This window comes from Heterocephalus glaber, unplaced genomic scaffold, assembly GCF_053883595.1.
Source record: "Heterocephalus glaber isolate CG9 unplaced genomic scaffold, H.glaber_assembly_v1.0 deba00001479, whole genome shotgun sequence".
In the NCBI taxonomy this organism is placed as follows: Eukaryota; Metazoa; Chordata; class Mammalia; order Rodentia; family Bathyergidae; genus Heterocephalus; species Heterocephalus glaber.
The window spans coordinates 10,502,742-10,530,059 of record NW_028258316.1 but is presented as its reverse complement, the minus strand read 5'-3'; the positions used below and the strand labels follow the sequence as shown (position 1 = coordinate 10,530,059).

Genomic DNA, 27,318 nt, shown 5'->3' with positions numbered 1-27,318 from the left:
TATCCCTCAGCTGTGTGGCCTGGGATGGGCCACTCACTCCTCAATGCCTCAGTTTCCTCATCTGCCATCTGGGGCTGCCACCTCCAGAAGAGGTTTTGAAGACAGGTGGCACAGCAGGACAGAGGCAAGGCGCCAGCCTGGGTGCCTGGGACAAAGCAAGCATCTTCAACGTCGCCCCGTTCGCTGCTGCCACCTAGCACACCTGGGTGGAGGCAAGGAGTCAGCCAGGGTGGTAACCAAGGGCTGAGAGGAGGAACCAACTTGGGCCCTGTCCCCCAGGTCCCTTGGCAGACACCTTTCCCTTCTAGATCAGAATCCGAGACTCCAGGGACACTAGGGACAGTGAGGCAAGGGAGGGCACACGGTAGGTGCTCACTAAACCTCTCCTTTCTACCCAAGATGGGGGACCTGGCACTGCCAGGGTGGAACTAAGGCTGGGACCCCAGGGGCCCAACCCCCCGGTGCCAGGTGTCCCCTCACCTTGGCACCTACAACCCATCCTGCCTCCCCAGAATTGGGAACCAAAGGTTGTCTTCATGTCAACCCCAACCCAGCCCCCAAAATCCGCCGAGGGGCTTCTGCTTTGGCCCCAGAGTGCACATCAGCAAAGGGAGCTGGAAACTAATTGCAAAATTTATTTGAGGGCTTCAGGGGCTGGGGAGATTTGTAAGGGCACTTCTTGTTTCAGGGCTGTGGGTCTCTGGCCTTGGCAGGGGCATGCATTTTTGGGGGGCTGAGGTGGGGGCTGAGATAGGGTGGCAGAAAGCAGGGGCGGGGACGCCCAGCCTCACCCAACCTGGCAGGCTCACCACAAGCTGCAACAGTGACGCAAAAGCAGGGTGGACAGCGGGAGAGGTCAGGGCACTGAGGCCAGCTTCCAGGGTTGCAGCCAGGGACCTCTGGGACAGGGCCACAAGGGAGAGCTCCTCAGCACTGGCCTGATCCAGGGACCTATGTGCCCTCCTGGGTTTAGCCATTTTCCACCCACAAGACTCTGATCCCCCATGGGCCCCAGTGATTCACCCAGTGCCACGGAGGACATAAACAGGTCTTCTCTTGATTGCAGCAGGGTGCTCAGAAAAATCAACCAGCTCCCCGCCCCCAACAGCCCAGGATACTGGGGACCAGAGCCTGGGAAGAAGCCTGGACCTGTACTTGGTGCTAGCCACCAGGTCCTGCTCAGTCCTCAAATCTGTCCTTGCCCTCCAGCACACACAGGCCTCTCCAGGAGTGTCTAGGAGACGGAAACAAAGAAAAAGGCAAAACCCTCTCGGCTACACCCTTGCAGATTAGTCCCAGCCTGGCTGGCCAGGTGTGGGCGGGCGAGATGTGGACTGTACCAAACTCCTCCTGGGCAAGGCAGAAGGAGGGGAGAGAAGGCAGTCATAGCAAAATCCTGGATCAGAGCCTCCCCTGCAGAAGTGAGATGGGTTGAGGCCTGGAGGGAGGTATTCTGGCCCTCAAGTGTCCAGGTTTCTCTAGGGCCAACAGCCCCAGCCCAATTTAGCAAACCCACTTATCTCTAGTGTACAAAATAGAGGGCGTCCCTCCCCTCTGCGGGGTTCTGCAGACCCCCTCTCCTTCCCCCACTGATGCCCACTCAACCTCCTCCGCTTCTGATTCCAGGACAAGGCGGAGGGAGGACATGAAGGGCCCCCAGGGAATCCCAGACTTCCTCCCCCAACCTGCCCTGTGCTTTGGACTCCAGGGTGGAAGCTGGGAGCAGGGGAAGGAGGTGGTTGGCAGCCGCCTCCTTGGGGCACTCTGGGTGGCAGGCAAGTGCCAGTGGCAGGTGAGGGCCACCCCCTAAGCCAGGCCCTGCCTGTCCCATGAGCAGCTCCTAGCTCAGGCTGGTGCCTCCCCTCCAGCCGCTCAGGTCTGCTTGGCCTGCAGCATCTCAATGAGCAGGTTGTTGCGCGGCATCTCATTGCCCAGGTGCTTGTGGTACAGGTACTCCTTGGCCTGCACGCTCAGGGCCCGCACCTCCACCAGGCACAGCAGCAGCTGCTGGAACTTGTCCCCACAGTGCGGGTAGTGGCACAGCGTGTAGTCCAGCAGGGCCGCATTCGCCTTCTCCTGGGCATCCTTCACCAGGCTATGGTTGTTCAGGAACTTCACATCTGCAGAGGGAGGTGCTCCGTCACCCTCTGGTCACCATCCCTGTCAGGTTGGGCCCACACTGAAACTGGCACCACCACCACTCCCTTCCCTGAAACCACCAAAGCCCAGGACATCCTGGCCACAGGTCCCTCATCACTGTCTTGCCATCACCAAGGTGTCACCATGGCTGAGACACTGCCACCATCACTGTCACCCAAACAGACATCCTTGTGTCTTCCACTAACATGGGCACTGGTGCCGTCTACAGCCAAACCACTGTCACTGCTACAGCCGTGATGGTGGCAGTGGACACTCGTCATCCCCCAGGACCAGCGCCAGCCCCGCCGGGTGTATGTCAGGGGATGTGCTTTGAACCACTCAGTTGGTTTCTCATCTGGAATGGGGTGACAATAGTCCCTGCAAGGCTGTCCTGCAGAGGCCAAGCATCGGCTCAGGGGGACACTCAGGAGGACAGGCTGTGACGCACAGGACATGAAGTGTTATCACACTGCTCCTCTCTCACTACAGCTGTGGTCATGGCCGGTACCGCTGTTGCAACCAAAGCCACCCTGTCACCATCATCACCATGGTCACTACCACCCTGCCTGTCTGCACTGTCACCCCATCGCTGCCACGAGGAGAGAGCAGGACCCCGGGAGCGGTTGCCCCAGCACTCTGGGTTCCCCGGGGACCCAGCAAGAGCTCAGCACCCCAAGGAGCCCCTTCTCAGGCCATGGAGAACACAGTGTCCGCCACAGCAGGGCTTATGGTGCTGAGGGCATGGCCTGAGCTACGTGGAGAAGACGAGGCCTAAGCTGAGCTGCAGAAGGCAGGCCGGAGGGAAGTGACACGAGTGCATGAGTTCTTCAGTAACTGGGTTCAGAGGCTCCGCTTAGGAGCTGGGTGCTGGCCTGGCATGGGGAGGGCCTGGGTTCCATCCCCAGGACCATGAAAAATAAAGTTTAAATATAAAAAGCTGGTACTCGAGGCAGATCATTATGGAAGATCCTGGCAGACCTGAAAGAACGGCGGTGCGTGGCCCAGTGACCACTCCTGCCACAGATGGAGGGGCACAAGGGGCTCATCCCTGCACCTGAGTCCACTCAAGACCCAAAAAGGGAGGCGGGTGTATCCTACCACCCGGGGGCTGAGGCAGGAGGACTAGCGGGAGTAGGAGGCCAACCTGCACTACATAGTGAGTTCCAGGTCAGCCTGAACTACACAAGGAGACCCTGCCCCAAAACACAAACAGGAAGGACCAGGGATTTAGCTCAGGGGTTTCGCCGCCTGCTGCGCAAGCTCAAGGACCTGAGTTCGATCCCCGGTACCAAAAAAAAAAAAACACACAAAAGACCCAAGTACCTTTGGGGTGAAACCACCACACCGATGGGGGTCCAAATTCCAACCAAGGCTGAGGAGCAGTGACCCTGCTCAGCCCCGCCTGACTACAAAGCCTTCCTCCTCCAGGAGGAGGGGTAGAGGTGCAGAGCAGGGAAGTTTCCCGTCGCCCAAGTTCTTGTCCCACCTTGCAGGCCCCCAACACTAGACCTCGTTTCCCACTGATGCCCTGCCCGGCAGGAACCCAGCACGTCCCTGTGCCCAGTCCCAGCCTGGCCTCCTGGGGATGGGGCTTCTAAGGGCTCAGAAAGTGGTTACCTGTCCCGCTCCCTCCACCCTCAGCCTGCCCTGCTGCTGTGGCGGGCGGGGGGGGGGGTGTGTGGGGTGGGCTAATCCCTCCTAACACCCACTGCGCCAGGAAAGCTTGGCACCCTGGCAACCCTGATCCCTGGCCGCCCCCAGTGCGCCCTCTGAGGCCTGTGTTGTCCAAAGTTGGATTTAGGGAAACCCGAGCTGGGCCCTGGTCATATGGCGGGATCCTCCGCCTCCTCCCCAGGCCTGCTCACCCTCCCTTAAGTAAGGGAGCCAGGATCATCTTCCTCTTCACCTCTCCAGGGTCACCAGGAGCCCATAAGGCACCTTTGTACCAATCAGAAAGCATTTCCTCCTTGTCTACAGAGATACAGCTAGATTTCAGCCCCCAGCCCTCCCCTGCCTCGATGCCCTTGTGCAGTGAACAGTCCACTCAACTGTACGTGGCAGCCCTACTCCCTTGGCTGGCCAGCTCCAGGCACATTCAAAGGGAACTCTTGGAAAGGTACCTCACCTCGCTGGGCTCCTAGAAGCAAGAGGTGCCTATTGGTCCCATCCCACTCCCAACCTCTCCACATCCCAATCCTGTCTCTTCTGCCCTCATTTCCCACAATCCCTGGGGCAAGGCAAGTGTCCTAACACTGTTCTCCTGACAATTCACCATGGAAGACCAGAGAAGGACAGGGATCAGCTCAAGGCCACACAGCAGTAGAGGGGCCAAGAGGGAGAGCGGGGGTGGGAGGACTGGCTAGAAGCTGCAGTAGGGCAGGAGCGGGTGGGGCTGGGGAGGACCAGGGCCTCGGCTTTACCAGGATTTACTGTTCCCAGCAGCCGTGTGCAGGGGCGGCGGGTGGGGCACAGGGGGTGCAGGACAAGGACAGTTTCAGGGACAGATTCCCCCAGCAGCCCTCTGCTCTCGGCTCCCCGAAGACTGAGACCCTCATGGCCCCCATGAAGTCAGCTACAGGTTGGGGGTGTGGGCACAGTCCCGGTGGCTTCCATCCCTTGTACCCCATCAGTTAGTCCCCCCAGATCTGGGTAGCTGAGAGGCACCCTGGAGGCTAGGAGGGCGACAGCAGGCCTGAGCCACCCAGAGGAGTCCAGCCTAGATTCAAACCCACGTCTCCCCAGTTTCAGAGCCTGAACCCATCACAGTGGGCAAACAGGGCTGGGCTGGGATGGGGATGGGGCCTGCTTTCCATTCCATCCGACGAACACCTGGGGTCCCAGTCCCCCCAGAGAGGCTGCTCTGGGCTTTGGACTCCATGTCCCCCTCACCTTGAGACTCTGATGAGTCATGATGTGTTGTGCAGATTCTAAGGGACAGGGACGTCCCAGACGTCAGGTGCCCTTCTCTCCTTAGAGACAGGGCAGGGCTCACAAAAACCTGGAGACACCCTCTCAGTGCACCAAGGGTTCCAGTCCCAGCTCTACCAGCTGGGTGGCCCAATATGCCACTTCCCCTCTCTGCTGCCTCAGTTTCCTGTCATCTGCAAAATGGGGACAAATGAACCTGTGCCCCATACAGCAGCTGAGAACTGGACCCGGCCTGTGGGCCCAGGTCTGGGCTCCGAGCGCTGCGGGGTGGGAGTGCACAGTGGAGCCGCCTGTGTCCCCAGCCTGCTCAGTGCCCCAAGTCCTGGAGGTGGGCAGCGGGAGGCGGGAGGGGCCGGGCGGTGGCACCCCCACCTGGGGAGCCGCCCGCGCTGCAGAGCTCTGGGGCCCCCAGGATCTCAGAAAAGCCCCCTTTTCACGGTTTAATTGAATATTTGAATAATCCTTTCATTCCAGCGAGGCATAAAGAATGTTGTCCCAATAGCGGTGACTCAGGCAGGCGCCCCCGCATACAATGGCCCCTCGAGTGCCGCTGCTATTGAGGCCGCCTTTTGTTGGCGGGGAGCAGTGGGTAAATTGCAAACGCTTAAGGGAATGCTGCCGCGGCGCCTCAATGGAAATCAGGAAATCGAATGTTAGGTCAATCCATTAAGCTTCGATTAAGTCCTCGGGGGAACAATGCCCGCCGGGCCCATCTTCATAAATACCGTGATTGCCAGGAGAGAGGCACTAATTTTAATTAAACCTCCTTACCTGCCTCCAAGCCCACCGAGACAGCTATTTAGACGCCAAATGGCACCCTTCTGCAGAAGCGGAGGAGGAGGAGGAGGAGGAGGAGGAGGAACAGGAGGAGGAGCAGGAGCAGGAGCAGGAGCAGGAGCAGGAGCAGGAGCAGCAGGAGCAGCAGGAGCAGCAGCAGCAGCGCACCAGGGTGGCGGTGGGATGGGTGGGTGACAGCATGCAGCGAGCAGGTTCGGGCTGCCCAAGCCTGGGAGGTGCTGCCTGCCCGAGGTGGCACCTGGCCTGCCACCTCGAGGTCCCAGGCAAGTGGCCATCCCTCTCTGGGTCCCTGAGGCCCGGCTCCTGTGGCCCTGGTGGGTTCATGGGAGGAGCCTCTGTTCTAGACTCCAGGTATCCTTGTCACCCCAGGACTGGCTTCTTGCAGGGCCCCTGCCACCCTCCTGCAGTGCTTTACCCACGCCACAGCCACAGTCTGAAGGGCTTTGATAAAATGCAAATCAGATCCTGTTGCTCCAGCTTCCATCCATCCCGAGGCAGGTTCAAGGAACTTGGCCTGGTGTTCAAGGCCTGACACAGCTCGGCCCCATCCACCTCCACCCCCACCAGCCGCACTGAACTCTCAGGATTCCCCAGAACCTTGCGCAAGCTGTGCCTCCAATCTGGTTCAAGCAGCCTTTAAAGCTGCTGCTGGCTTTGTTTTACCCAGAACACTTCTACTCATCCTGCAACACCCAGCTCAGACACACCTCATCTGAGAAGCCCTCCTGGATGGCCTAGGTGGAGTTGGCCCCACACTCATCCTCCTGGCCTGTTTAGATCCCCTCCCAACCTGGAACCTGGCACCCAAAGCCCTCTGGGCCAGGACCTCCTCTCTCAAGGTGCAAGTGGCTCCAGGGCCCCTGACAGCCCAGGGTCACCAGATCTCTGGACTGCCCAGACGGGCGGGCCCTCGTCCCTGTGCGGAACACACAGCACGGGATAAAGATGGAGCCGAGAGGGAGCTGCCTTATTCACTAATGGTTCATGCGACTGTCAGCTTAATAAGGATGATTATGCTAACTACACTGGCACATACTACAGAGAGAACTCTCTCACTGCCCCCTTTTCAGCGAGGTAACAGCCACTAGGGAGGTCATTTTGCAGATAGGGAAGTAGAGGCAGGGCAGGGCAGGTTTTCTCAAGGGCACCAAGGCAGAGAGAGCAGAGTCAGAATCTAGGAGGTCATCCCGGGGCCTGCCCTTGCCCTGAGCACACACACATGCAGAGGAGAGCCACTGAGGGCCAGGGAGTCCCGAGGGGCCACCAGCTCTGGGCTGGGCCTGTCACTCCCTAGGGCCAGGGGGTTGGCGGAAGAGGGGCTGGGCTCTTCAGACAGCACCCAAGCCTAGATGGGGCCCTCTCCCACCACCTGCCCCCAGACCGCTCCAGGGGCCCTTGACAGAGACAGGTCAGAACTATTGCCTAAGCCAAGCGTGGAGCCCATGCCTGTAATCCCAGCACCGTGGGAACCTGAGGCAGGAGGATGGCAAGTTCCAACACTGCTTGGGCAGTTTAGTAACTTAGAGAGACCCAGTCTCAAAACTAAAAAAAAAAATTGAAGAGCCAGGATATAGCTCAGTGTAATGGCTCTGGGTTCCATCCCCAGTATCAGAAAAAAACAAAAACAAAAAACCAACCTATCACCCAGGGCCCCAGATCCCACACCCAAATCCCATGCCCCTCCAAGCACCACCCCACACCTCTAAATCCCATACCCCCAACGCCCATCACTGCTCACTCACACTGATTCTTCGCATGATGTGACCCACAACAACCCAGCGTGCGCGCCCAGCACGTGTACATGCGTGGAATAAACGTACACACACAAGCCTGCAGTCCCCAAGCCCCAGCCCACGAGGACCCCAGCCACAGCCTGCAGCCCTGGCCTGTGTGGGGTTCAGAGCCCACAGCTCGGGACACGTGGGCCAGGTAGGAAGCCTCCCGGCCCCCAGCCTGCCAGGGCCCTGAAAAGCTCTTCCTGAGTGGCCGACGAGCTCTGGCCCTCCCCACAGTGGCTGTGCTCTGCCACCCCGGTGGGGCCCTGCGGGTGTCAAAAGGCAGCCATCCTGCTAGTCGGGAGACCCACCCACTGTACCCAGCCACATGGCCACGCTGGGCTCCCCAGTCCCCCCGCACTGGACTCCCAAATTCCACTCATCAACTCCTTTCTCTCCTTCCCAGCCCCTCGTACTCCCCACTCTCTGGTAGGCACCCCCTTGCCAGACTGTGGCTACAATGCCACTGCCACAAAGACAACATCTCAATGCCGCCCCTCCCCAGGTGAGAAGCACTCCTCTCCTCTGCTCCAACATTCCATCCCATCACTCTCCTCTGCTCTGCTACAAGATTTCATCCACCCAGAGAATTCCTACATATCCTGAAAGACCCTGCTCAAAAAGCCCTCTTCTAAGAAGCCTTCCAAGCAAAGCCTTGCTCCCCACTCTAATTCCCCAAGCCACACCCATTTCCTTAATACCAGCCCTAGGCACGGGATGCTGGTCTTCCCCAGACTGGAGCACCTGGAAGCAAGGAACACCCCAGGTGCACAGTGTCAGTGGGCGTAGGGACAGCACTGGCAATGGTTTTCTGGGTGCTGAGAGACTAGAGGGAGCCTGGAGACTTGGGGTACAGGCCGGGATGGAAGCAGAAGGGCATGGGGAGGAACAGCAGGTGGGCTGGACTCGCCTTCTCGTGGTGCCCTGCTTGCTTTTCCTTCTCCCCCCTGGGCACGCTCTTCCTAACCATATCTTTCACTAATCCCTGAACATCCCTATGCACATGACGCTGTCGTCTCCTTCCCTAGAGTCAGCTCTGAGACGCAGGGAGCTGGGGTCTTTTTGTTCAGTGTCTTCCCCAGGGCCTTGCATGGTGCGGATCCTCACAAATGTTTGCAGGATGAATGAATGAATGAATGGGCAAAGGGGTCTGGGCCCCAAAGAGCTGAGAATCAGAAGGTGGGTCCCTGTGGATCAAAGGATGAGGAAAAGCAGGGCCTGAAGGCGGGAGCTGGGAAGCGAAAGCAAGCTCTGCAGGTAGCAGGCATGATCTGGGGTGGATTCTCAGGAGTGCTCCTCGTCCCACACAGGGCAAGTCTCAGATGGTGTCCAGACCCTGGGGGCCGCCACACCAAGGCACTGAGCTCTGGCAGGCAGCAGCCCTCACACCCTGCTCACTGCCCACCCCTGGCGCGAGCCCACTCACCAAGGCTGAGGAGGATGAGGAACTTGAGGCAGACGAACTCCTGACGGTCCAGCTGCAGCACGTGCAGCTGCAGGACCAGCTCCTGGGCCCGCAGCACCAGGCTGTGCAGCAGTGAGCCGGCCTGGGCGGCCACCGTGCTCAACTCCACCTGGACAGCAAGAGGGCGCGGGTCAGGGGGCCTGGGTGCCAGGAGAGAGTCTCGAGCCAAAGGTACAGGCAGGAAGTGCCGATCAGGGCCCCCAAATCCATGTGCCCAGAGCCCTGCAGCCCGTTCAGGCCGCCCCTGCTAAGGGCCCTTCCTGGCCCTAGCCATGGATGACAGCAGGCGACACCGGGCAGGTGGGCACTCAACCGGACAGCAGGCTGCTGTGCAGCTGCTGGCAGTGAGAGCTATGTCCAGCTGGGGAACGGGGTGTGGTCGCACATTTACCCTACACACTGGATCACAACACCTGGTCGTGTGAGCTCATACTCACACGCCAGACATGTCCACAGGGCTGTCACTGCTCCATGCAGAGAAGGCACACATAACTGTGCACACCCACCCTGCCTGCCCTCGGACAGTCACTCGGCAACACGGACACACACCTATGTGTATATGCAGACTTATGTGGTGACACCCACACACCTGTGTGTGTGAAGAGATCTGCACAATAAAATACAGGTGTGTGGATGCACAGGACATCTATGTGGCCATGGGGCTTTGATCCATGCATGGACACTCATCTCAGACACTCTGCACTGGCACTTGAAAGTGCCCCAAAGTTACTCTCAGGACCAATGTCCCTGTCCCCTGGCCCCTATGTCCTGATCTATCTGGGTGAGAGGTGACAATGGGAACGGGGGGGACAGGGAAGAGAGCCTCTGTCTCCTGCCACCAAGGTAGACCCTGATGTCTACCACCTCCCTCCCCTCCCTCTCTCTTTCCCCTGCATATCCACTTGCCAGTTGGGGGCCCTTCCTTATAGGTATTCCTCCCAGCCCCCCATTCTGAGCCAAGGCTTCCCCCACTTCTCATCCTGGCGCCTCCTCCTGCCTCCTCCTGTGGCTCCCACCTCTGTTCCTCCATATCCCTGCCCTAAGTGACCCAGATTCCCATTCTGAGCTCTGGGGAGTCTCCTGTGCATTCATTCACTCATTTGTTCATTCACTCATTCAAGCAATCAAGAGCTAGAAGCTGCAAGGTCTTGGCTGCTAACCCCAGCCAGCCCTGCAGCCTCATCTTTTACCTTACCCCACTCCTGGGCCCCAGCAGCAATTCGGAACCCCCTCTCAGAGCCTTGGCCCTGCTGTTCCCACCGTGTGTCACCTCTGATTATCCTACCAAGTCTGGTTTTAGTTTGGATCCATTCTTAGGAGACACAGGGCCACCCAATAGCCTCCCCAATCAGCCCACACCCCAGGACGCCCTCCAGGCCAGGGTTGGGCCCACAGAACTTTTGCCTGTGGATGTCTCCTGAGCTCAGGGAATTCGGGACACCGGAAGCCAGCCCTGGAGGGGCTCGGAACAGCATCAGAGCTGGGAATTCTGGGAGCAGGGTCGGTCACCTCCTGTCCGGTGACCAGCAGGATGCTGCCCTCTTTGCCGTACTGGACCTGGCGGTAGATGTGGTCAAACACCAGCAGCTCACTCCAGCAGTTCTGTAGCAGGGTCATCTGGTCGGCCACCTGTGGGGAGGAGCCACGCAGGGTCAGCTGGGGACCGTCCTCCTCCTCCCCTAGTGCTCCATTCAGAGACAGCTGGGTGTGCAACCCAGGCAAGTGACTGCCCCTCTGTGCCCTGTCTGCCTTGAGAAAGAAGGACAAGGGCACTAGAGGTGCTTGGGGCTTGACATGCCTGGCCTCAGCCCAGCCCTGCCCCTCCCAAGGTGTGTGGCCTCAAACAAGTCCGCAACCTCCCTGCACCTCAGCACTCTCATCCAGAAAGCGGGCCAAGTGCTCATTCTTAAGCACTCAGGAAATGTGAGTGGCTCATGTCCCCAGGAGTACCATGGAAAGGCGATTATTCACTTTAATGTGGTGCCCATTTGGTCTGGGGTCACAACTCTGGCAGCCACAACCACTCCAAAGGAGCCATGGTGGGCCGGGGATTTAGCTCAGTGGTTCTGCCGTGTGCCTCAAAGGCGCAAGGTCTCAAGTTTGATCCCCGGTACCAAAAAAAAGGAGCGATGGGTTGGGGGCACACATGTGGAGATTTCAGGCCCAGAAAAGACGGGAGGGCCTGCCTGGCCCATGGGCATAACAGGAGTGCGTGGCAGAGGACAGTGGCTGACAACTGAAGCAGGAACAGGATGGTGACAAGGGGTAGATTCTGAAGATCCAGGCTACAGAGGACACCCAGGGGTGGGGACAGCCCCTGTGTGGGTGTCCTTGGGCCCTGTGGGGTCACTGCATGCTAGCATAACCAGGGTGGACATCTTTTTCTTTTTTTTGAGGCAGGATCTCACTATGTAGCCCACACCTGCCTCAAACTGAGGGCAACTGTCCTGCCTCGGCCTCCTGAGTGCCGGCATTACAAATGTGTATCACCATGCCCAACAAGGGTAGACATTCATGACAATAGCAAATTCTCCCCAGAACCACAGAGAGCCAGGCACTCCTTACCTGAGCCCTTCCTTTTCAGATGAAGAATGTGCCACCCAGAGAGGGCCAGTGACTCTTCGGCAGAGCCAGGCCAGGGTTCATGGCTGGCGTTGCAGGTTCACAACCTCCAGGGACAAACTAAGCCTTTCTGGGTGTTCAGAAGAACCCTGGACTCACGAGTCCTCCTCGGAAGGTGCAGGGCAGATGTGACCCCTCTCAGCACCCACAGTCATGGCCAACCCCGTGGTGAAGGCAAACAGTTGCTGCACTGTAGCCCCACAACCCTACAGGATTGGTTCAGTTACTGGTCACTTTATAGAGAGAAGAAACGGAGCACAGAGAGGCCAAGGAAACTCCCTAAGGTCACAAAGCTTTGTCTGGCTCCAGATCCCTGCTCTTTACCACTAGGAGTGGAAAAAATGACCCGGCCTGCCCTTCCAGTCCTGCAGGAGTAGGCCCATCACCTCCTCCAGGAAGCCCCCCAGGAGGCCCAGCAGTGGGGCAGCCCCAGGCTCCCTGGGAGCCTGGCCCAGGCCTTGAAAATGCTCTCTTCCAGTGGACAGACTGCCCTCTGGCCGTTGGATCCTGTGTCTGGGAGAAGCAAGAAAGTGAGGGAGAAGCCAGGGATTTAGCTCAGTGGTTCCGCCACCTGCCCTGCAAGCGCAAGGGCCCAAGTTCGATCCCCGGTACCAAAACAAACAAAAAAAAGTTAATGAGAAAGTGAGGGAGAGAAAAGTGAGCAGCTGAACCTACTATTGGGGTCTGCCTGCTTCAGCCTACACTCCCCGGCCGTTTGAGAGCAGAGGGAAGGTGGGTGTCTCTCCCATCACCCTGCCTCACTGCCATCTCTCCCTTGCCAAAGCCCCACAGAAATGCAGAAACCCAGCCAGGGACCAGGCTGGGCCCCAACTGGCCTCACCTCCCCCACCCCATGCAACTGAGGCAGGAGCCTCCACATGAGGAAGGAGGCCGGGCACAGAGCACCTATCCTTGGAAGATCTGGGCCCTCCCCTAGCGACATTGTGCCTCCACACACTTACTGCTCACCTAAGATGACATGCAGCTAGATGTCCCATCTTGGGGGACCCTGGGGCCCAGGTGGCAGGCACCTGCCCTGGGGCTCAGTGTGGACAAGGCAAACTCAGGCCCACCTTTGCGACCCACACGGAGGCCACACGGGGCTGGGCTCTGCCCCTCACCCACGGTGAGCTGGAAGCAGACACCCTTGCGCCCAGATTGGAGGAAGGGGTGGGAGAGAAGAGATAAGGGGAATTAGGAGATAAGCAGGCTGAGTTTAGGCAGAAGCAGAGGGGTCACAGTGACCCAGCTGGCCCAGCCCTGGGAGCAGACACTGTCCCAGACCTCAGGGGCTGATGGGCCAACCAGGGCAGAGAACTGCAGGGCAGTGCCTGAGCTTGGACACCATGCCCTGTGTAAGCCCCTAACTGGCCCTCATTTCCTGCTCTGCAAAGTGGGAGAGCCTATTCCTCCCTCTCTGGGTGATAGAAAACACACAGACACATGTTGCCGGTCAACAAGGGTTCTCTGGACCTATGGTCAGCTCTCCTAGGGACACTGCCCCAACCGTTAGGCAAGCAAACTTTCCTGCCAGAGTTAAACTGCTTCTGGGATGGACAGGTGGGCACATAGATTCTGAAAATGACGACCATTGTATGCACATGCGTGTACACAAACACACACAATCTTTTTTTTGGTACCAGGGATGGAACTCAGGTCCTTGCACTTGTGCAGCAGGCGGAGAAACCATTGAGCTAAATCCTTGGCCCAACAATCTTTTTATGTAAAAGAAACCCAGAAGGCTGTAACTGCTGGCCATCTCCACAGGAAAGCAGGTAACCAAGAGCCCTGCTGAACTCCAGAGGACTAGTCTCTTCCTCCTAACATTTCTCCCTAATCTCCAGGTTCTCCTCCCTCCCCTCAGGTCCCCTGCCACACTGGGAGCAAGAACATTCTCAGTCTGGGCCCTAGGGTCCCTCACCAGCCTGGCCCACCCCTCCCGCAGGACGGTCACAAATCTCCCCGGGCCTTGACTCCGTAGCCTGCCTCAGGCAGAGGTATTTATGGGTGCCACACTGACCTCTCCTCCAGCCCTGACCGGAGCCCCTGGGGTTCATCCATCTGGCAGCTGAAGGCCAAGGGCTCGGTAATTCTCCAGTGGCTGACATGCCACGGGCTGGCCATGGCAGTCCCTGGGTGAGCGTTGTGGGGCTGTCATTTGTCAGCCCAGGACTGACAGAGTTATTGTGGCTTAAAGAAGACCATGGAGCTGGAGAATTAGATCAGTCACCAGCAGGGGACACAGAGGGTGAGCAATGTCAAGATGGGTCATTAGGCACCATGCCGCCCGGGCGATCTTGTCCTGCCTCCTCCTGGTCTGTGCTTTCCAAAACTGTCCAGAGAGTTGATGACCCCGGCCCCGGCCCCTGCCATGCTGAGCAGCAGGGAAAGGTGGGTTTCTGCATATTGCTTTAGGATCCTACGGGGATGCCGGCCCAGGTTTATAGGTGCTCAGGGAGACGTGGACACTGGGCACCTCTGCCTGCTCTCTTCCCAGCCAGGCCTGGACAAGCCTGCAGGTGTGCACTGAAGAGCATGGTGCGCAGGGGATAGGAGGACAGGAGCCACAGACCACCGGTGGGCCTTCCCAGGAGCCCTGTGCTGTTCCTCACCCATCCTAGCTCACTAAACCCTCACAACAACCCCAGGAGTGAACATTACTTAAACTCTCCCTGTTTTGTACATGAGGAAACCGAGGCCCAGAGGCGCAAAGTCACATGCTACTAAGTAACAGAGGTGGAACCTGACACCAGGTCTCTCTGATTCTGGTCTTTAGTGTTCACTTCTGTGCTGTGGTCACAGAACTCCCTCTGACTGTGGGAGGTGGGGACACAGAGACAGAGGGACAGCTGACCAGGCTGGGGAAGAGGACAGAGGAGGGATAGGCCTCAGTGGAACCTGGGGCTGAGGTCAGACACATCTCTAAATGCCCAGCTGAGGCCCCAGCCTCCCCTCCCGAGTGGTAAGACATCACGGGTGCCACAGAGGGCCGGGTGGGCCTCTGCAGGAAGCTCAGGTCCCGGCCTGGCATAAGGCCTTCTGCCCAGAGCCCACTCCTGCTCCATGCTCTGCCTTGACCCCACAGACCTCTCCAGTCTGCCTTGCAGGGCCACCATTTCTGGCCCCCACTTGTGCTTTTCCCACTGCCCAGAATGCCCTTAATCTTCTTTCAATGCCACTGGCTCCCTCTGTCCCCTTCCATTGGTCTCAGAGCCTGGGTACCCTGCACTGACTTCACCTTGCATGTCTGTCTTCTGCTCTAGCCTGGCAGCTTCCTGGGTCCCCAGTGTCCCCAGCACCCACCTAGGGGCTGCCCTGTGCGAGCCAGAGAGCCTCTCTTCTGTCTGCTGAAACCCAGCTGGAGGAGGGGACTCTGATGGTGGGCCCAAGTGGAGAACAGTGCCACCCAGCGTCCTCCCGCCTTTTTGGACTCTCCCTGTGGGCTCTGCAAGCAGATACTAGCCCAAGGCCCACTGAGCCAGTGGGAAAAAATGTCCACATGGCCGCAAGAGTTACTGCAGGGGCTGGGCTGGTGTTTATCTTCAAGGCTCTTTTACCAAGGTGGAGACCACGGGTCATAGGCCTGGGCTCCATGCAGGAGAGGTTCTGGGAAGGGGAAGCAGGAAGGTTTGGGCCACAGAGAAGCCAGAAGCAGGAAAAAACACTCAGCAAAGCTGGGACAAAAGCCCTTCCCATCCTGCGTGAAACCCCCAGATACCAGGAAGGTGGCCAGAGGAAGTGCCCTGCCTCTGCATCCAGGGTCTGGAGGCTGGGAATGGCCTGTTGCTCCTCCCCTTTGCACAAGGCTTCCATGGGAAGTCAGCAGGGGAAGCTGGCAACCAACCCACTGGCCTTGGGGTCCTCAGCCCAAGTAGGATGGAAGGCAGGGGAGCGTCCAACACCTGCCTTCCGCCCCATCAAGTAAGGTGGGGCAGAAAGGTGAGTGGGAGGGGCCTGGGGTCGAGACACTTGCATCCCCAGGCCTCAGCCATGACAGGCCCTCCCCACTAGAGCTGAAGCCACTACCAATAGTTCTTGGCACCCAGAATCCCCCAGCACCCTCCGGGCCCCTGTGGTGCCCTAGAGCTCAGGGTGTCCGTGCCTCACCTTGCTCCCCTCCCTGCCAACCAGGGCAGGCAGTGCCCCTGTCCCATCCAGTAGTGCACCCAGAGGAAGCCCAGGTCTGGCTGGCATCAGCACCTACAATGCCGCTCAAGGCTGCCGTGGCCCCGGCAGGGAGGGCAACGGGCCCTGCTGTTTATAGAATCCCCGGAATAGCCAGGGCGGCTGACCTGGGAATGGCAATCCTGATAGGCCTGGGCTCATGAGCACTGCCCCAGGCTGGGACAATGGGCCTTGGTCTGGGCTTCAGGGCCCCTGGGAAGGCCTCACAGGGAGCCAGGGCACTGGAGGGGCAGCTCTCAGGTATCTGGACCTATGCTCACTAGACCAGGTGGATGGAAAGTTCTTCCCTGTCTGGCCTCAGTTTCTCCTCCTGCTGTCCTGCTTACTGTAGCCTCAGGCACCTCAACCCCAGAGGAGAAAGGCTTTGAGGTACAGGAGGCTGCTCCATCTGGCCACCCAGCTCCCACTGCACACATATAAGCACATAAACACACATTAGACACATGTGCACTCACTGAAGCAACCACCCTACACCAGAGATGGTGCCAGCCAGTGAGACCTTTCACTCTATCTGGGGAGGCGCAGGGCCACACACATCTCAAATGCAGACACCAAGAGGTCGGTCTCTGACAGCAGAGGCTGGCAGGGATTGGCAGCCTCCCTGAATGGAAGGACAGGATGGGCTGGATCCCCTCCCGACATTAGCCTGGGGTCTTAAGGGGTGAGACAAGATCCAGGTAGTCCTTTCAGGGATTCTAGGGTTTCAGAAAAAAGAGAGATGCCTACAGAAACTCAGACTGGGAGAGAAACAGATTATAGAACCCAAAAGCAAGCCAGCCATGGTGGCACATGCCTCTAACCCCAGCTCTCTGGTAGGATGAGGCAGGAAGATCACAAATTTGAGTCCACCCTGGGCAACTTAGTGAGATCTTGTCTTAAAATAAAAGGGATTGGGGATATAGCTCAGTGCAACCCCCAATACTGAAACAAAACACAACCACACTTGATCTTAGCCAAAAGGCCGAGAAGCAATACAAAACACAACCAGAAGCAGAGGCAAGCAAAGGGGTGGGGAGGAGACAACAAAGAGAGACAGAGGCAGAGATCAAAGAAGCAGAGGAGTGAGGTACAGAGACTCCAGAAACAGAGAAGGAGAGAGACAAGCAGGACTGGCCAGGGCTCAGCAGGGCACGGGGGGGCTTCGAAGGACCAGAAAGGCTCCTTAGCCTGAGGCCAGAGGGCAGGACAGCTCATCCAAGGGGTGGCTGAGGAGGAGTGCAGGCAGCGAGAGGGCACACGTTGCCAGGCAAGCGAGAGGGAGGAGGACTTACCTCCAGCTCCTTGAACACCATGCAGCGGCGCGCCCAGTCCACGATGGAGATGAAGGTCTGGTCTGCCATCCTGCACAGCAGGCTGAAGGGCGCCAGCTGGTCAGGGCGGCCCTTGGCTGGCTCTTGCAGGCAGCCCACGATGCGAGCCCGTACCTGGTCCTCGTCAGGCTCCAGCTGCAGCAGCTGCAGGATGAGCTCGGGCACACTCGGCCCGCTGGAGAAGGGCTCCGGGTAGCCGTAAGGTGGCCCAGGCTGTGGGGGGCTGGCATAGGGCTCCGGGTACTCGGACTTGATGGCACGGCCAGGGAAGGCAGGATAGAGGTAACCAGCCAGTGGCCCGTGGGTGCCAGGCACGGCCATGGGCAACGCTGGGGCTCCAAAGTCGCCTAGTGGCCCAGCAGGTGGACCCGATGCCAGGCCCTTGGGCTCGGGCGCATGCAGGTTGGGGGGGAGCATGTAGTCCGGAGGAGGAGGAGGAGGCTGGGGCACCCCCATTGGGGGGCCTGTCTCCAGCTTGAAGCCATTGGCTCGAATCTGTGCTTTCTTCTGTTGCTTCAGTGCCCTGTCGCGCTTGTACATGGGCCCAAACTTGTTCCGGCCACCCCGCATGCGGTCAGCACGCACGGCTGTGGGCAGGAGCAGAGGGTCAGGCTTACCTTCCACATTGCCCTGCCATAGATCTTCCCAAACAGATCGGTGCCACGCCCCTGTTCAGTATCCTTTCATGGCTCCCACCGCCCCAGAGTGAGGTCATTCTCCTTAGCCTGGCATTCAAGGTCCTGTTCCACTTTCCAGGTTCTCCCTGGTGAGACCTGGGGCCCTTTTCCTCTCCCTGACTCACTCTCTACCCCTCCACCTGGCCCTTCTTCCTCTTCCACCCTGCCTTTGATATTTCTTCTGTCACAAAACCATTTTTTTCCCTCTTGTGCCTCAGTGTTACCATCTCCAGGAAGTGTTCCTGGATTCACCCAGCAGAATTTACTGTCCTCGCCTCCAATGCCCCGCTGAATGAATTGTGCCCATCCCCCCCGCCCCGGCAGGCAGAATTTCTCCTCCAGGTGGCTGGCTTAGATCTCCTGCGGTTCAGCTCTGATACAGGTGACAGGGCCTGGCAGAGACACGGTGGCAGAAACAGGGTCCTGATCAGCTCTGTTCCTAGGGGGGTGCCCAGGATCCAGCTGGTTATCAGCTGACCCGTGACAAAGCTGAGCCTGGGGCTGGCCGCGGCTTTGTGTTGGGGAAGCAAACCTCTCTTACTGACCACATATCCATCTGCCTGGGTAAGAATGTCACCAGCCAGACCCAACAGGTGCATTCTGCAGCTGGACCTCAGCCCCCTCCCCTGCTGAGAGAGGGTGGAGGAAGGAGAGAGTAGGAGAGGGGAGCTGTGACACGCCTTCCTGCCACCACCAGCTTTTCCAGCCCCTCGAGACATAGAGATGTGGGCTCTGGAGACAGACCAGAGTCCCTGCTCTAGGGACACGGCCCTCAGAAGCCCTTCTCCGTTGTTGAAAAACTTTAGCCAAAAAGCAAAACAAAAACAAAAGAGCACTTTAGCTAACAGCTGTCGGCTGGGTGCACCACCTGGCTGGGCCTGCAGGGTGGAGGAGAGAGGTGAGACCTCTCCTTTCTCTGGACAACAGTGGAGGCAGGAGGTGGAAGTGGAGGTGGCCTGGGTTCCCGGCAGGTGATTGTTCTCTACACCCGACCTGCCAGGGGGCCTGGCTAAGAACATGGCAGGAAGGAATCTCACCCACCACTCATGACTGAACTGAGTGACCTTTCAGGGGTCAGACAGACGGGCAGGCTGGACAATGATGTGGGTATTTAATAGAAAATATAACGGTAATAAAAATAGCTAAGCTGTGCAGTATTGACTACAGACCAGGCACCTTCAGTTTTTCTTGCTTTCCCTCAATCCTCACAGAAACGAGGGAGGGAGGCACTACTCTAGCCCATTTTGTTTGAGGTGCAGAACCTGTAGCTCACAGAGGTTAAGGGACTCGCCCTTGCCCCCAGCCTGTGCATGGTGCCACCGCAACTTGGACCCGGTAAAGGGATTCAAGCTCTGGCTCTGGCTGGTGTGCAGTATTGGTGGGATGCGGTCTCTGTCTTGTGGTGGGGCCCCTTTGGGCAGTGAAATGCAGCTCACCAGGTCGATATTGGATACTTCACCTAACTCTGGCCAGCCAAAGGCATTCGCTCCCCAGGCCCTGGGCCCAGCCAGCGCCTCTGCCCTGACTTCTCCCTGTGAGAAGGACCCTAGGGTCCCACCACCACCGGGGGCCACTCGGCTGGTCCCAGAAACTTTTCCGGGGCCAGGGACACCCTCCTAGCCCCTCTCCTATCCCTAGCCCCAGCCCCAGCCCCAGCTCTGCTCCCTCCCCTGGCCCGGTGGGAGGTTTCGGGCTGCACGCACCTTCCAGGCGCATCCCCACCGTCAGGCACTTCTGGAAGCGGCAGAAGGGACAGCGCTTGCGCTGCGTCTTGTCGATCTTGCAGCTCTGGCTCTCGGTGCACGTGTAGTGCTTGTTGTTCTGCACTGTGCGCTTGAAGAAGCCCTGCGGGCCGGGGAGGGGACGGACGGTCAGCCCGGCCCGCAGCCCGCGCCCGCGCCCGCGCCCCGCTCACCTTGCAGCTCTCGCACGTGAGCAGCCCGTAGTGGTAGCCGGACACCTTGTCCCCACACACTGGGCACAGCTCGTCCAGGTCCTCGTCGTACGAATAGTCCATGCCCGCGGCGTCCGCCTGCGGAGGGAGGCGCGGTCACCACCGGCCGACGGCGAGGGCGACCTGGCCCGCGGGCCCCGTGCCCGCGCCCCCCGCTCACCGCCCGCCCTCCCGGGGATCCTCCCGCGCCGCCGCCGCCGCGCCCGGCCGCCGGCCCTCGGGTCCCAGGCGCTTCGATCTGGATTCGTTCGTCCGAGAACAAAACCCCGATTCTGAGAAAACGAGATGGGTTCGGGCGCCGAGGAGACAGGCGCCAGGGAGCCCCGGCCGAGTGGGGAGGTGGGCAGACACAGGGAGGACGGAGTCGGGGAGGGACGGGGAGACGGGCGGGGCCCACAGCCAGGGACCCCGACCGACGCAGTCCGCGGAAAGCGAGCGGGCGCTAGGGACGCAGGGGGCCGAGTCGGAGGGGACCTTGGGGGGCGAGACGCGCAGCCCGGTGGGTGGATGGGTGGGTGGAGAAATGGAAGGACGGACGGGCGGACGGACAGACGGGTGGGTGGGTGGGAGATGGATAACGAAAGACAAACCGAAGCAGAGACAAGGACAGACAGAGGCCCTGAGGGAAAACCTGGAGAGAGATGCAGGGCCAGAGACAGCGTGAGGCAAGAGGCGGACCACGACACCGGGGACACCGAGGCACGGGGACAGAGACCCTGAGAGAAAACCTGGAGAGACGAGGGCCCGGCCAGGGGTCGGGGCGCGCAGTGCTCCGGCCGGGGCCAAGCCGCGAGGGGCGGAAAACGACGGCGCCCCGTTCGAAGCGCCCAAAGGCGTCGAGCGGCCACCACCGGGGCCCGCGGGCTGGAGGGACAAAGCCGCGGCGTCGCGACGGCCCCGGAGCGCGGCGGGGCCCCAGACGTCGGGCGCAGGAGCTGAGCGGGCTCCGGGAGGCCGGGCCGAGGCAGTGACCTTGGCGGACAGTCGAGTCCCCGAGAGCAGGCGGAGGCACAGCCTCGGTCCCGGGCGCGAGGTGCGGCGCGACGGCGCCCCGCGTCCCGCCCGTGCGGACCCGCACCTCCTGCCGCGCCGCCGCTGTGAGCCGCACCCGGGCGCAGCGCCGCCCGCGATGACGGCCGCTCGGGCCGGGGCGGGGAGGCGGGGGCGCGAGGTGCGCGGGGCCTCGGCGCTGCCCACCCGCCCCGCCCGCGGGCCGCCCGAGGCGCACCTGGGACCCGGGCCCTCCGCCGCCACCGCGCGCCGCGCGAACCCGCGCCGGAGCCGGGCAGCGCGCTATATGGGCGCGTGCGGTATCCGGGGGCGGAGGCCCGGCCCGCGTCCTCCCCCAGCCCGGCCCGTGCCCTGCCCGCCCCCCAGCCTGCTCACGGCGGCACCCTCACCCATCGGCCCCCACCCCTAACCCGCCCCCGACCCCGTGAGCTCCCCAATCTGGGCAGGTGTCGGTGGGCGGGTGCAAGGGAGCCTCGGCAGCCCGCTGCCCCTCCGCTGGGAGAAGGCGAGCTCCTGTGTGTAAGTCCAGCTTGGTCGTGGCCAGGGCCAATCTGGGGACGCTGGTCGTTTTGCAATGTGGAAGTAAGGGCAAGCGTGGGGGCCCTGGGGGCCTGAGGCAAGAGTTCAAGGCTGGAAACCGGGTTCTCACATTGCCCTGCCACATCTTCTAACTCGAGTTGGAGGCAAATCTGTCCCCTCCCTAGTCCTCAGTTTCCTTATCTGTGCAGTGGCATGATGGGCGCTCTTCAGAGAGGGTGGTTGAGGATGAGCTGAAGGGTTGGAGACAAAGCCCATGCCTGGCAGGAAACGGAACGTAAACCCCTTTCTGTAGGCCGCACTTTGTCCTGGGCATGGGAATGGAGGAAATCCTACTCTGCAAGATTCTGAGCTCTGGTGGTGAGGGAGTGGGGAGAGCAGAGTGGGAGGTTGAAACTTGCAGCCCTGCAAGCCCTCACCTGGGAAGGGCAGAGAAAGGAGCTGGGCAGCAGCAGCACCGAGGACAAAAAGCTGGGGGCCCTGCTCGCCCAGGGCTCAGGAGGGCTGGGATGGGCAGAGCAATTGCCCTGGGCTGGGGAACACCCACTGCTCCTGTTTTTCAGGTGAAGAAACTGAGGCAGGAGGGAGAAAGGGACCTACTCCTATCCTGCCCGGTCCCCTGGGGATCTGGGGTCAGAGAGAACTGGGGACTGTGAGGCCAGAACATTTGATCTTCAGATGGCATTTAGAGAAGGCCTGGGGTTTCTGTGGGAGGAGCTGGTGCTTTGGTCCTGCCTCTGCCCACAGAACCCATGCAGATCACCCCACAGCTCACCGAAAAGTCAGGAGCAAATCCTGCAGCCCCCTTGCTGTGGGAGTCCTAGCAAATCACTTGCTCCTCTGAGCCTTTCTCCACTTGTAAAATGGAAAAGCTGGCCCTGCAGATGGAGTCTGTGGGACTCCAAGGACAATCTCGGTGACCAGGGAGGAGAGATAGCCAGAGAGGAGTTAGTGGCAGGCTCCCCACCCAGCTCCTGAGAAAGGATGGCCGGTGTGTGGCAACTTCTGCCTCAGAGCAACTCTGTGCCAGAGAGGAGCCTCAGGAAGGGACACCAGGAACTGCGCCCCCACTGCTGCCGGGAGTGAAAGGATACGGGGCTTCTCTGGGGCAGGGTCCACCTGGGGTCCCAGCAGCACAGACACAAGTCTGAGCTGGGGCCAAGTGGGTGGGGGCTGGGCTCTGAACCCCCTCTGCCCCCTCCGCCAGGGCCCTCTGTCCCAGGCTGGGGGCCCATGGATCCATTGTACCCACATAGGAACTCAGCTGCTCACCCACCTGCCCAGAACCACAAACATAGACCCTGGCGGCCAGCCGTCAACCTGACAGATGGACACTGGAGACACTCTCACATACATGCAGACTCGGATATCTCCAGAGAGACAGCACACACCGGGCAGAGACCCCAAGACCCAGAGAGAGGCCCACAAACATGCACAGCCCACCAGGCTCCAGCTAACAACCCCGGGTGAGCACCCAGCCACCGCTAGATAGCGGGACACACTCGGACCCCACAGGGTCTGTCGCCATAGGCCTAGCTCCTCCCATCAGCGGCCCAAGGAAGAAGAGGGGATACCATGATGGGAGGGCAGGTCTGGGGAGACCCCTGGCCACTTCCTTGCCCAGAGCAGTGGCTACTGGTGACTCCGCAGGGCAGGCAGTGGCCGGCCCAGGCCAGAGGAAGGCACTGAGGGGGAGGCTGGCCATTAGAGGCCTGGGCCCGGGCCCTCACTTACAGAGCGGAAGGAGAGCTCTCACACCGGATGAGGGTGCACGGTGGGCACGGGCTGGGGTAGGGAGGCTCCGGCCGCCCAAGTGGGGCAATGGTGGCGGTGGGCGCGCAGGAACTCCTTCCCACCACAGTGGGCGGCGGGCGGACAGCAAACTGGCCCTGTCCGTCCGTCCTCCTCCTCCTCCCCGCCGGGGGGGGGCTACCGGAGGCCCAATTGGTCTCTGCCCCCACGTGACTCCGCAGGCCTCTCTCTCCTCCTTTGTTGGTGTTTCTCTTCATTTAGGTCTATTTTTTCTCTTCTCTTAAAAGGAAAAAAAAAAGAACTACCCCTATCTATCTGGGGGCCGCGGGTCGGGGCAGAGGCCAAGGCACTCTGGAGGCCTTGGCCAGCTGGCTGCTCCAGGCCGCTGTGGGAGCCCAGAGGCAGGGACCCCACGGAGGCGGGTAGCAGCCCGCTTGTTAGTGACTGGGTGGGAGTGGGACCTGATTTATGGGCTGCTCCCCTAGCTGGCCTGCAGCCTGGCCTCTCCCCCCTTGAATGGCTTCCTCCCTGGGACCTGGCCTGGCGTGGTTCGGCTCTGTCCAGACATGGGAGTGGAATCGGGGCAGGCAGTGTGGAGACAGGGGCCTGGATAACCCGACCAGGTGGGCTGACAAGATGGACCAGGTGGTCCAGGAGGCTTTGGTCTGGTCCTTCACTCTTCCCGAAGACGAAGAAAGGAACAGCAGGGCAGAGGTGAGTGGGTGAGATGATGAATCCTTCATGCGTGCAATCAACATTGGCTTCTCTGAATGTCACCATCTACCATGCCTTGGATATCCTCAGTCCTAGTGGGGAAACTGAGGCTGGGCTGAGAATACTTCTGGAGCCAAGTGGTTGGGTAGAGTGGCCCCAGGCTGGACCTAGTTGTAGCCAGGTCAAGACCGAACTGGGCGGGGTGAAGGGGGTGTGATCCTGAAGGCCAGGCCACCCTCCCAGTCTTTGCTGTGTCTGTCCAATCTCCAGGTCCTGTCAGGCCCAGACTGCTGGGCCCTGTACCTGTTCATGCGCAACTTGCTCGCCATTGCATTCCCTTTTCATGTCATACTGGCTTCGTGCTCTAGGTGCCAGGCACCGTTCCAGGCCCTGGGAACCCCACAGTGAAAGGCAGGGAGGATGCCTGACCCAGCTATTCGTCCGGAGGTGAGGAGAGGCACAGGGACACTAGGGACCGGACACTTCTGAGAACCCCCTGCTGCACTCTGGCCCACACCCACTCCTTCATTTGAGGAAAAGGAGAAGATAATGCAAAACACCTCACGTGCCATGAGAAGGGTTTTTGTTTGTTTATTTTATAATCAAACCAACTATATTTAAAATCTAGTATGTGTTTTTCTCATTATGGTACTAATTTTTTAAAATGTGAACATATAAAAACCAATTCACTGACACTCATCATTTATTCTGATTATATGCTAATTATACCTACAACATTACACACAATTTATTTCCCAACATACATGGTCTTATAGTCATGTCTTTTTCACCTACTACAAGATGTACTTCTAAAGTCCCCACTTTATTTTTATTTCATTTGCTTATTCCTCTTTTAGTTTCCCATTTTTATTATTTACTTTTTCATTTTAATTCAGTGATTTTGTTTTTGAGTTAAGGACTTTTATCACTCGTTTAACAAAGAAATATGCCAACAAATACTCCATATCACCAGTATGTTAAGTACTGTAACAACAAAATCATGGCCCTTTGCTTGTCTTTTGATGGGAGCTTTATGAAGTAGAGTCCATTTTTCCTGTCTTCTTAGGCAAGACAAATGTCCTCTTTCAATGTCGCAATGCCATAGAAATAACCGGCTGGGTTCCCGTGGTCTCCTGGTGAGTCCTTGAACTGAGAAGTTGAATCACTGGCAGACCATAGATCAAATCCCAGTTCTGTTACTTCTGGCTATGTGACTTGGGACTACTCATGTCCCCGCTGTGGGCCTCCTGTCTTCCCTGTACGGTGGGGACAACATGAGGCAGTACATGTGGCATGCTCAGTGGCTGCCTGGTGTGTCGTGTATGCTTTGTAAATGTCAGCAAAACACAAATAACCACCGGCTGCATGCCTGGTTGGTCGGTGTGTGTTGAGTTTGCAACATCATGCTGAATACCGCCTGCCCTTCTGTGATGGGTGACTCACCTGGGGGGGCTCAAGGAAAGGCCCGATTTCTTTCTGGGTCCACAGTGGCCAGAACAGAACAAACATGGGACAATGTTTGTTGAATGACTGCTGCCCCTGCACTGAAGGCCCAGCCCCGTGTGCTGCCTGTGGGCACAGGGCTCTGCTGCCTCCTCCTCTGTAGGTGCCCGCCTATCACTTGCCACCATGCAGACTGGTGCTCTTCATCCCCTAATTATGCTGGATGTCTCCACGACACCCCCTTCCTCTGGGCTGCCTCTCCCCTACCCTCAGTGGCCCTCCTGTACTCCAGGGGGATAGGGACAGGAGGGGCCAGGCACTGCCAGCATGGGAACGGCTGGCCCTAACTCAAAAGCACCCACTGTGTGTGGGGTCCACTAGTAACTGCTCCTCTCCTGTGGTTAGTCTCGAGCCCTCTCTAGAATCCCAGGGTAAGAGGAGTAGTCTCCCCTCAACCCCATGAATAGCATTTGAGAGATGAGGACTTGAGCCCAAAGCCAAGGGGTGATGGCCTCAGTGTTCGAATCTAGGCAGTGGGACTCCCGAGTCTGGGCCTCCAGGCTCAGACTGCAGAGTCCTGGGTGGCCTGTCCATTTGTCCTTTCCTTCAAATTCCATGGCAGGTGGTCCCAGGCCATGAGACCCACCAGTAGGACAAGGGCTGTAGTCCTGCCTTGGGCTCCCCCCACCCTAGGCAAACAAAGCCCAGGATCTCTCTCCTGAGCAGGAACTTCCCCAAAGTGCCAGCCTTACTTCCTGGAGGTAGAATAAAGGACAAATAAATCAGAGATCCAGAAACTGAAACTGAGGGGAGAGGAACAGAATTATTGGGCTGCACTAGGGGTCCAGTGTAGAGAGACAGCCAGAAAGAGAAGCTATAGAAAGACTGAAGCAGAAAATGAGAAAGAGAAAAGGAAGACCCATTGATAGCAAAACAGACCCACAGGTGGGCAAGGAGAGGGCATGAGAGAAATTCATCAGATCAGAGACACAGAGAGAAGCAGCAGAGAATAAGAAGAGAGGGGCAGGGGCCCTGGGAGCTGGAGGCAGGGTGGAGGGGTGGGGGGTGGACTTAGAGACCCTGCTCCCCGTTCCGGGCAGCAGAGGGGGCGGGCCTGCTGGCAGCAGCAGAGGCTGTTTCCGCTGCACCCCTTATCAGCCTGCTGCCAGATGTTCAGATCCGATGCCAATGTCAGAGAAGTCCATAGTGCTGGGTCAAGGCCGTGGCCGGTGGGAGCCTCAGCTGCAGTGTGGGGAGGGGGGCCGGAGGCCTGCACTAGACCTGCACACTCTTCCCCCTCCGCCTGTGGCTCTCCCGGTTGGACCACCTGGTGGGGGGTGGGAGAGGCCAGGTGCCCCTGGGGGCCACTTCTCTGGACTGAGAGCAGGGGCACTGGTGGAGGCTGAATGGGGCTCCTGGCAACACGTGGACACGTACATCTCTGCACACCCCCACATCCGAGGAAGCACGTGGACACATGCATACAGGAGTGCACAATGCCACTTGGGGACAGCTCACCACGCACCTCTCTGCACCCTCCAGCCTGCTGGTGCCCCTGCCCCACCCCCAGTCCTCTCACCCGAGCTGAGACTGCAGACAGAGCTGGAGGAGCCAGGGAAGAGCCTCAAAAGGCAGGAGTGGGGCCCCTGGACCTCTAGATGAGGCCTGTCGGAGGTCTCCGGGACAAGGCAGGTGCTGGCAGCTGGGGGGGCTCCAGCCTTGGGCCCAGGCCTCTTCATGCTCCTGGAGCAGGCAGCGCAGCTGGAAGCCCTTCCTGGGTAGCTTATCTCACAGTGCACACGCTTGGCCCTCAAGGGGTGACCCAGCCTTGCTCCCCACATTCCTCTTCAGCCATACAGTTGCTGGGCCCCCCACAGCTCTGAGACCCGCCCTGCGTTTAAGGAGCGGTCAGGAGCCACCGCTGAGAGTCCTCTCCAATTTTTCAGCCCCTTTCCGTTGCAGCTGTGGCTGGTGTCTCTGGGTGCTCTCTCTGCTTTATCTCTGGGCA

The 27,318-nt window shown here is 59.2% G+C and overlaps 1 protein-coding gene across 6 annotated transcripts; it reads right to left on the bottom strand.

The window, feature by feature from the left end:
- Positions 1–615: 615 nt before the first annotated feature.
- Nr5a1 (nuclear receptor subfamily 5 group A member 1) lies at positions 616–23,325 on the bottom strand. Of its 6 annotated transcripts, none has more exons than XM_004849395.3 (7): positions 23,136–23,325; positions 19,815–19,931; positions 19,603–19,744; positions 17,184–17,809; positions 10,615–10,734; positions 9,067–9,214; positions 616–2,120 (listed from the first exon to the last, which is right to left on the bottom strand). In XM_004849395.3, the coding sequence occupies exons 2-7, from the start codon at positions 19,914–19,916 to the stop codon at positions 1,873–1,875; spliced, it is 1,386 nt and encodes a 461-aa protein (XP_004849452.1). In that variant the 5' UTR covers positions 19,917–19,931; positions 23,136–23,325; the 3' UTR covers positions 616–1,872. The 6 variants fall into 6 exon arrangements, with proteins under 6 accessions (XP_004849452.1, XP_021117745.1, XP_021117744.1 ...); XM_021262086.2 differs by lacking the exon at positions 23,136–23,325 and adding an exon at positions 21,821–22,050; XM_021262085.2 differs by lacking the exon at positions 23,136–23,325 and adding an exon at positions 21,082–21,132.
- Positions 23,326–27,318: the final 3,993 nt, after the last annotated feature.

Bases quoted from the DNA above. Each gene is read 5' to 3' on its own strand.
- Nr5a1 (XM_004849395.3), bottom strand. From the start codon at position 19,916: ATGGACTATTCGTACGACGAGGACCTGGACGAGCTGTGCCCAGTGTGT. The intron at 17,810-19,602 runs GTGCGTGCAGCC...TCCTGCCCACAG, and splicing joins GGTGGGGATGCGCCTGGAAG to CCGTGCGTGCTGACCGCATG. The intron at 2,121-9,066 runs GTGAGTGGGCTC...CTCCCTCTGCAG, and splicing joins CCTCATCCTCCTCAGCCTTG to ATGTGAAGTTCCTGAACAAC.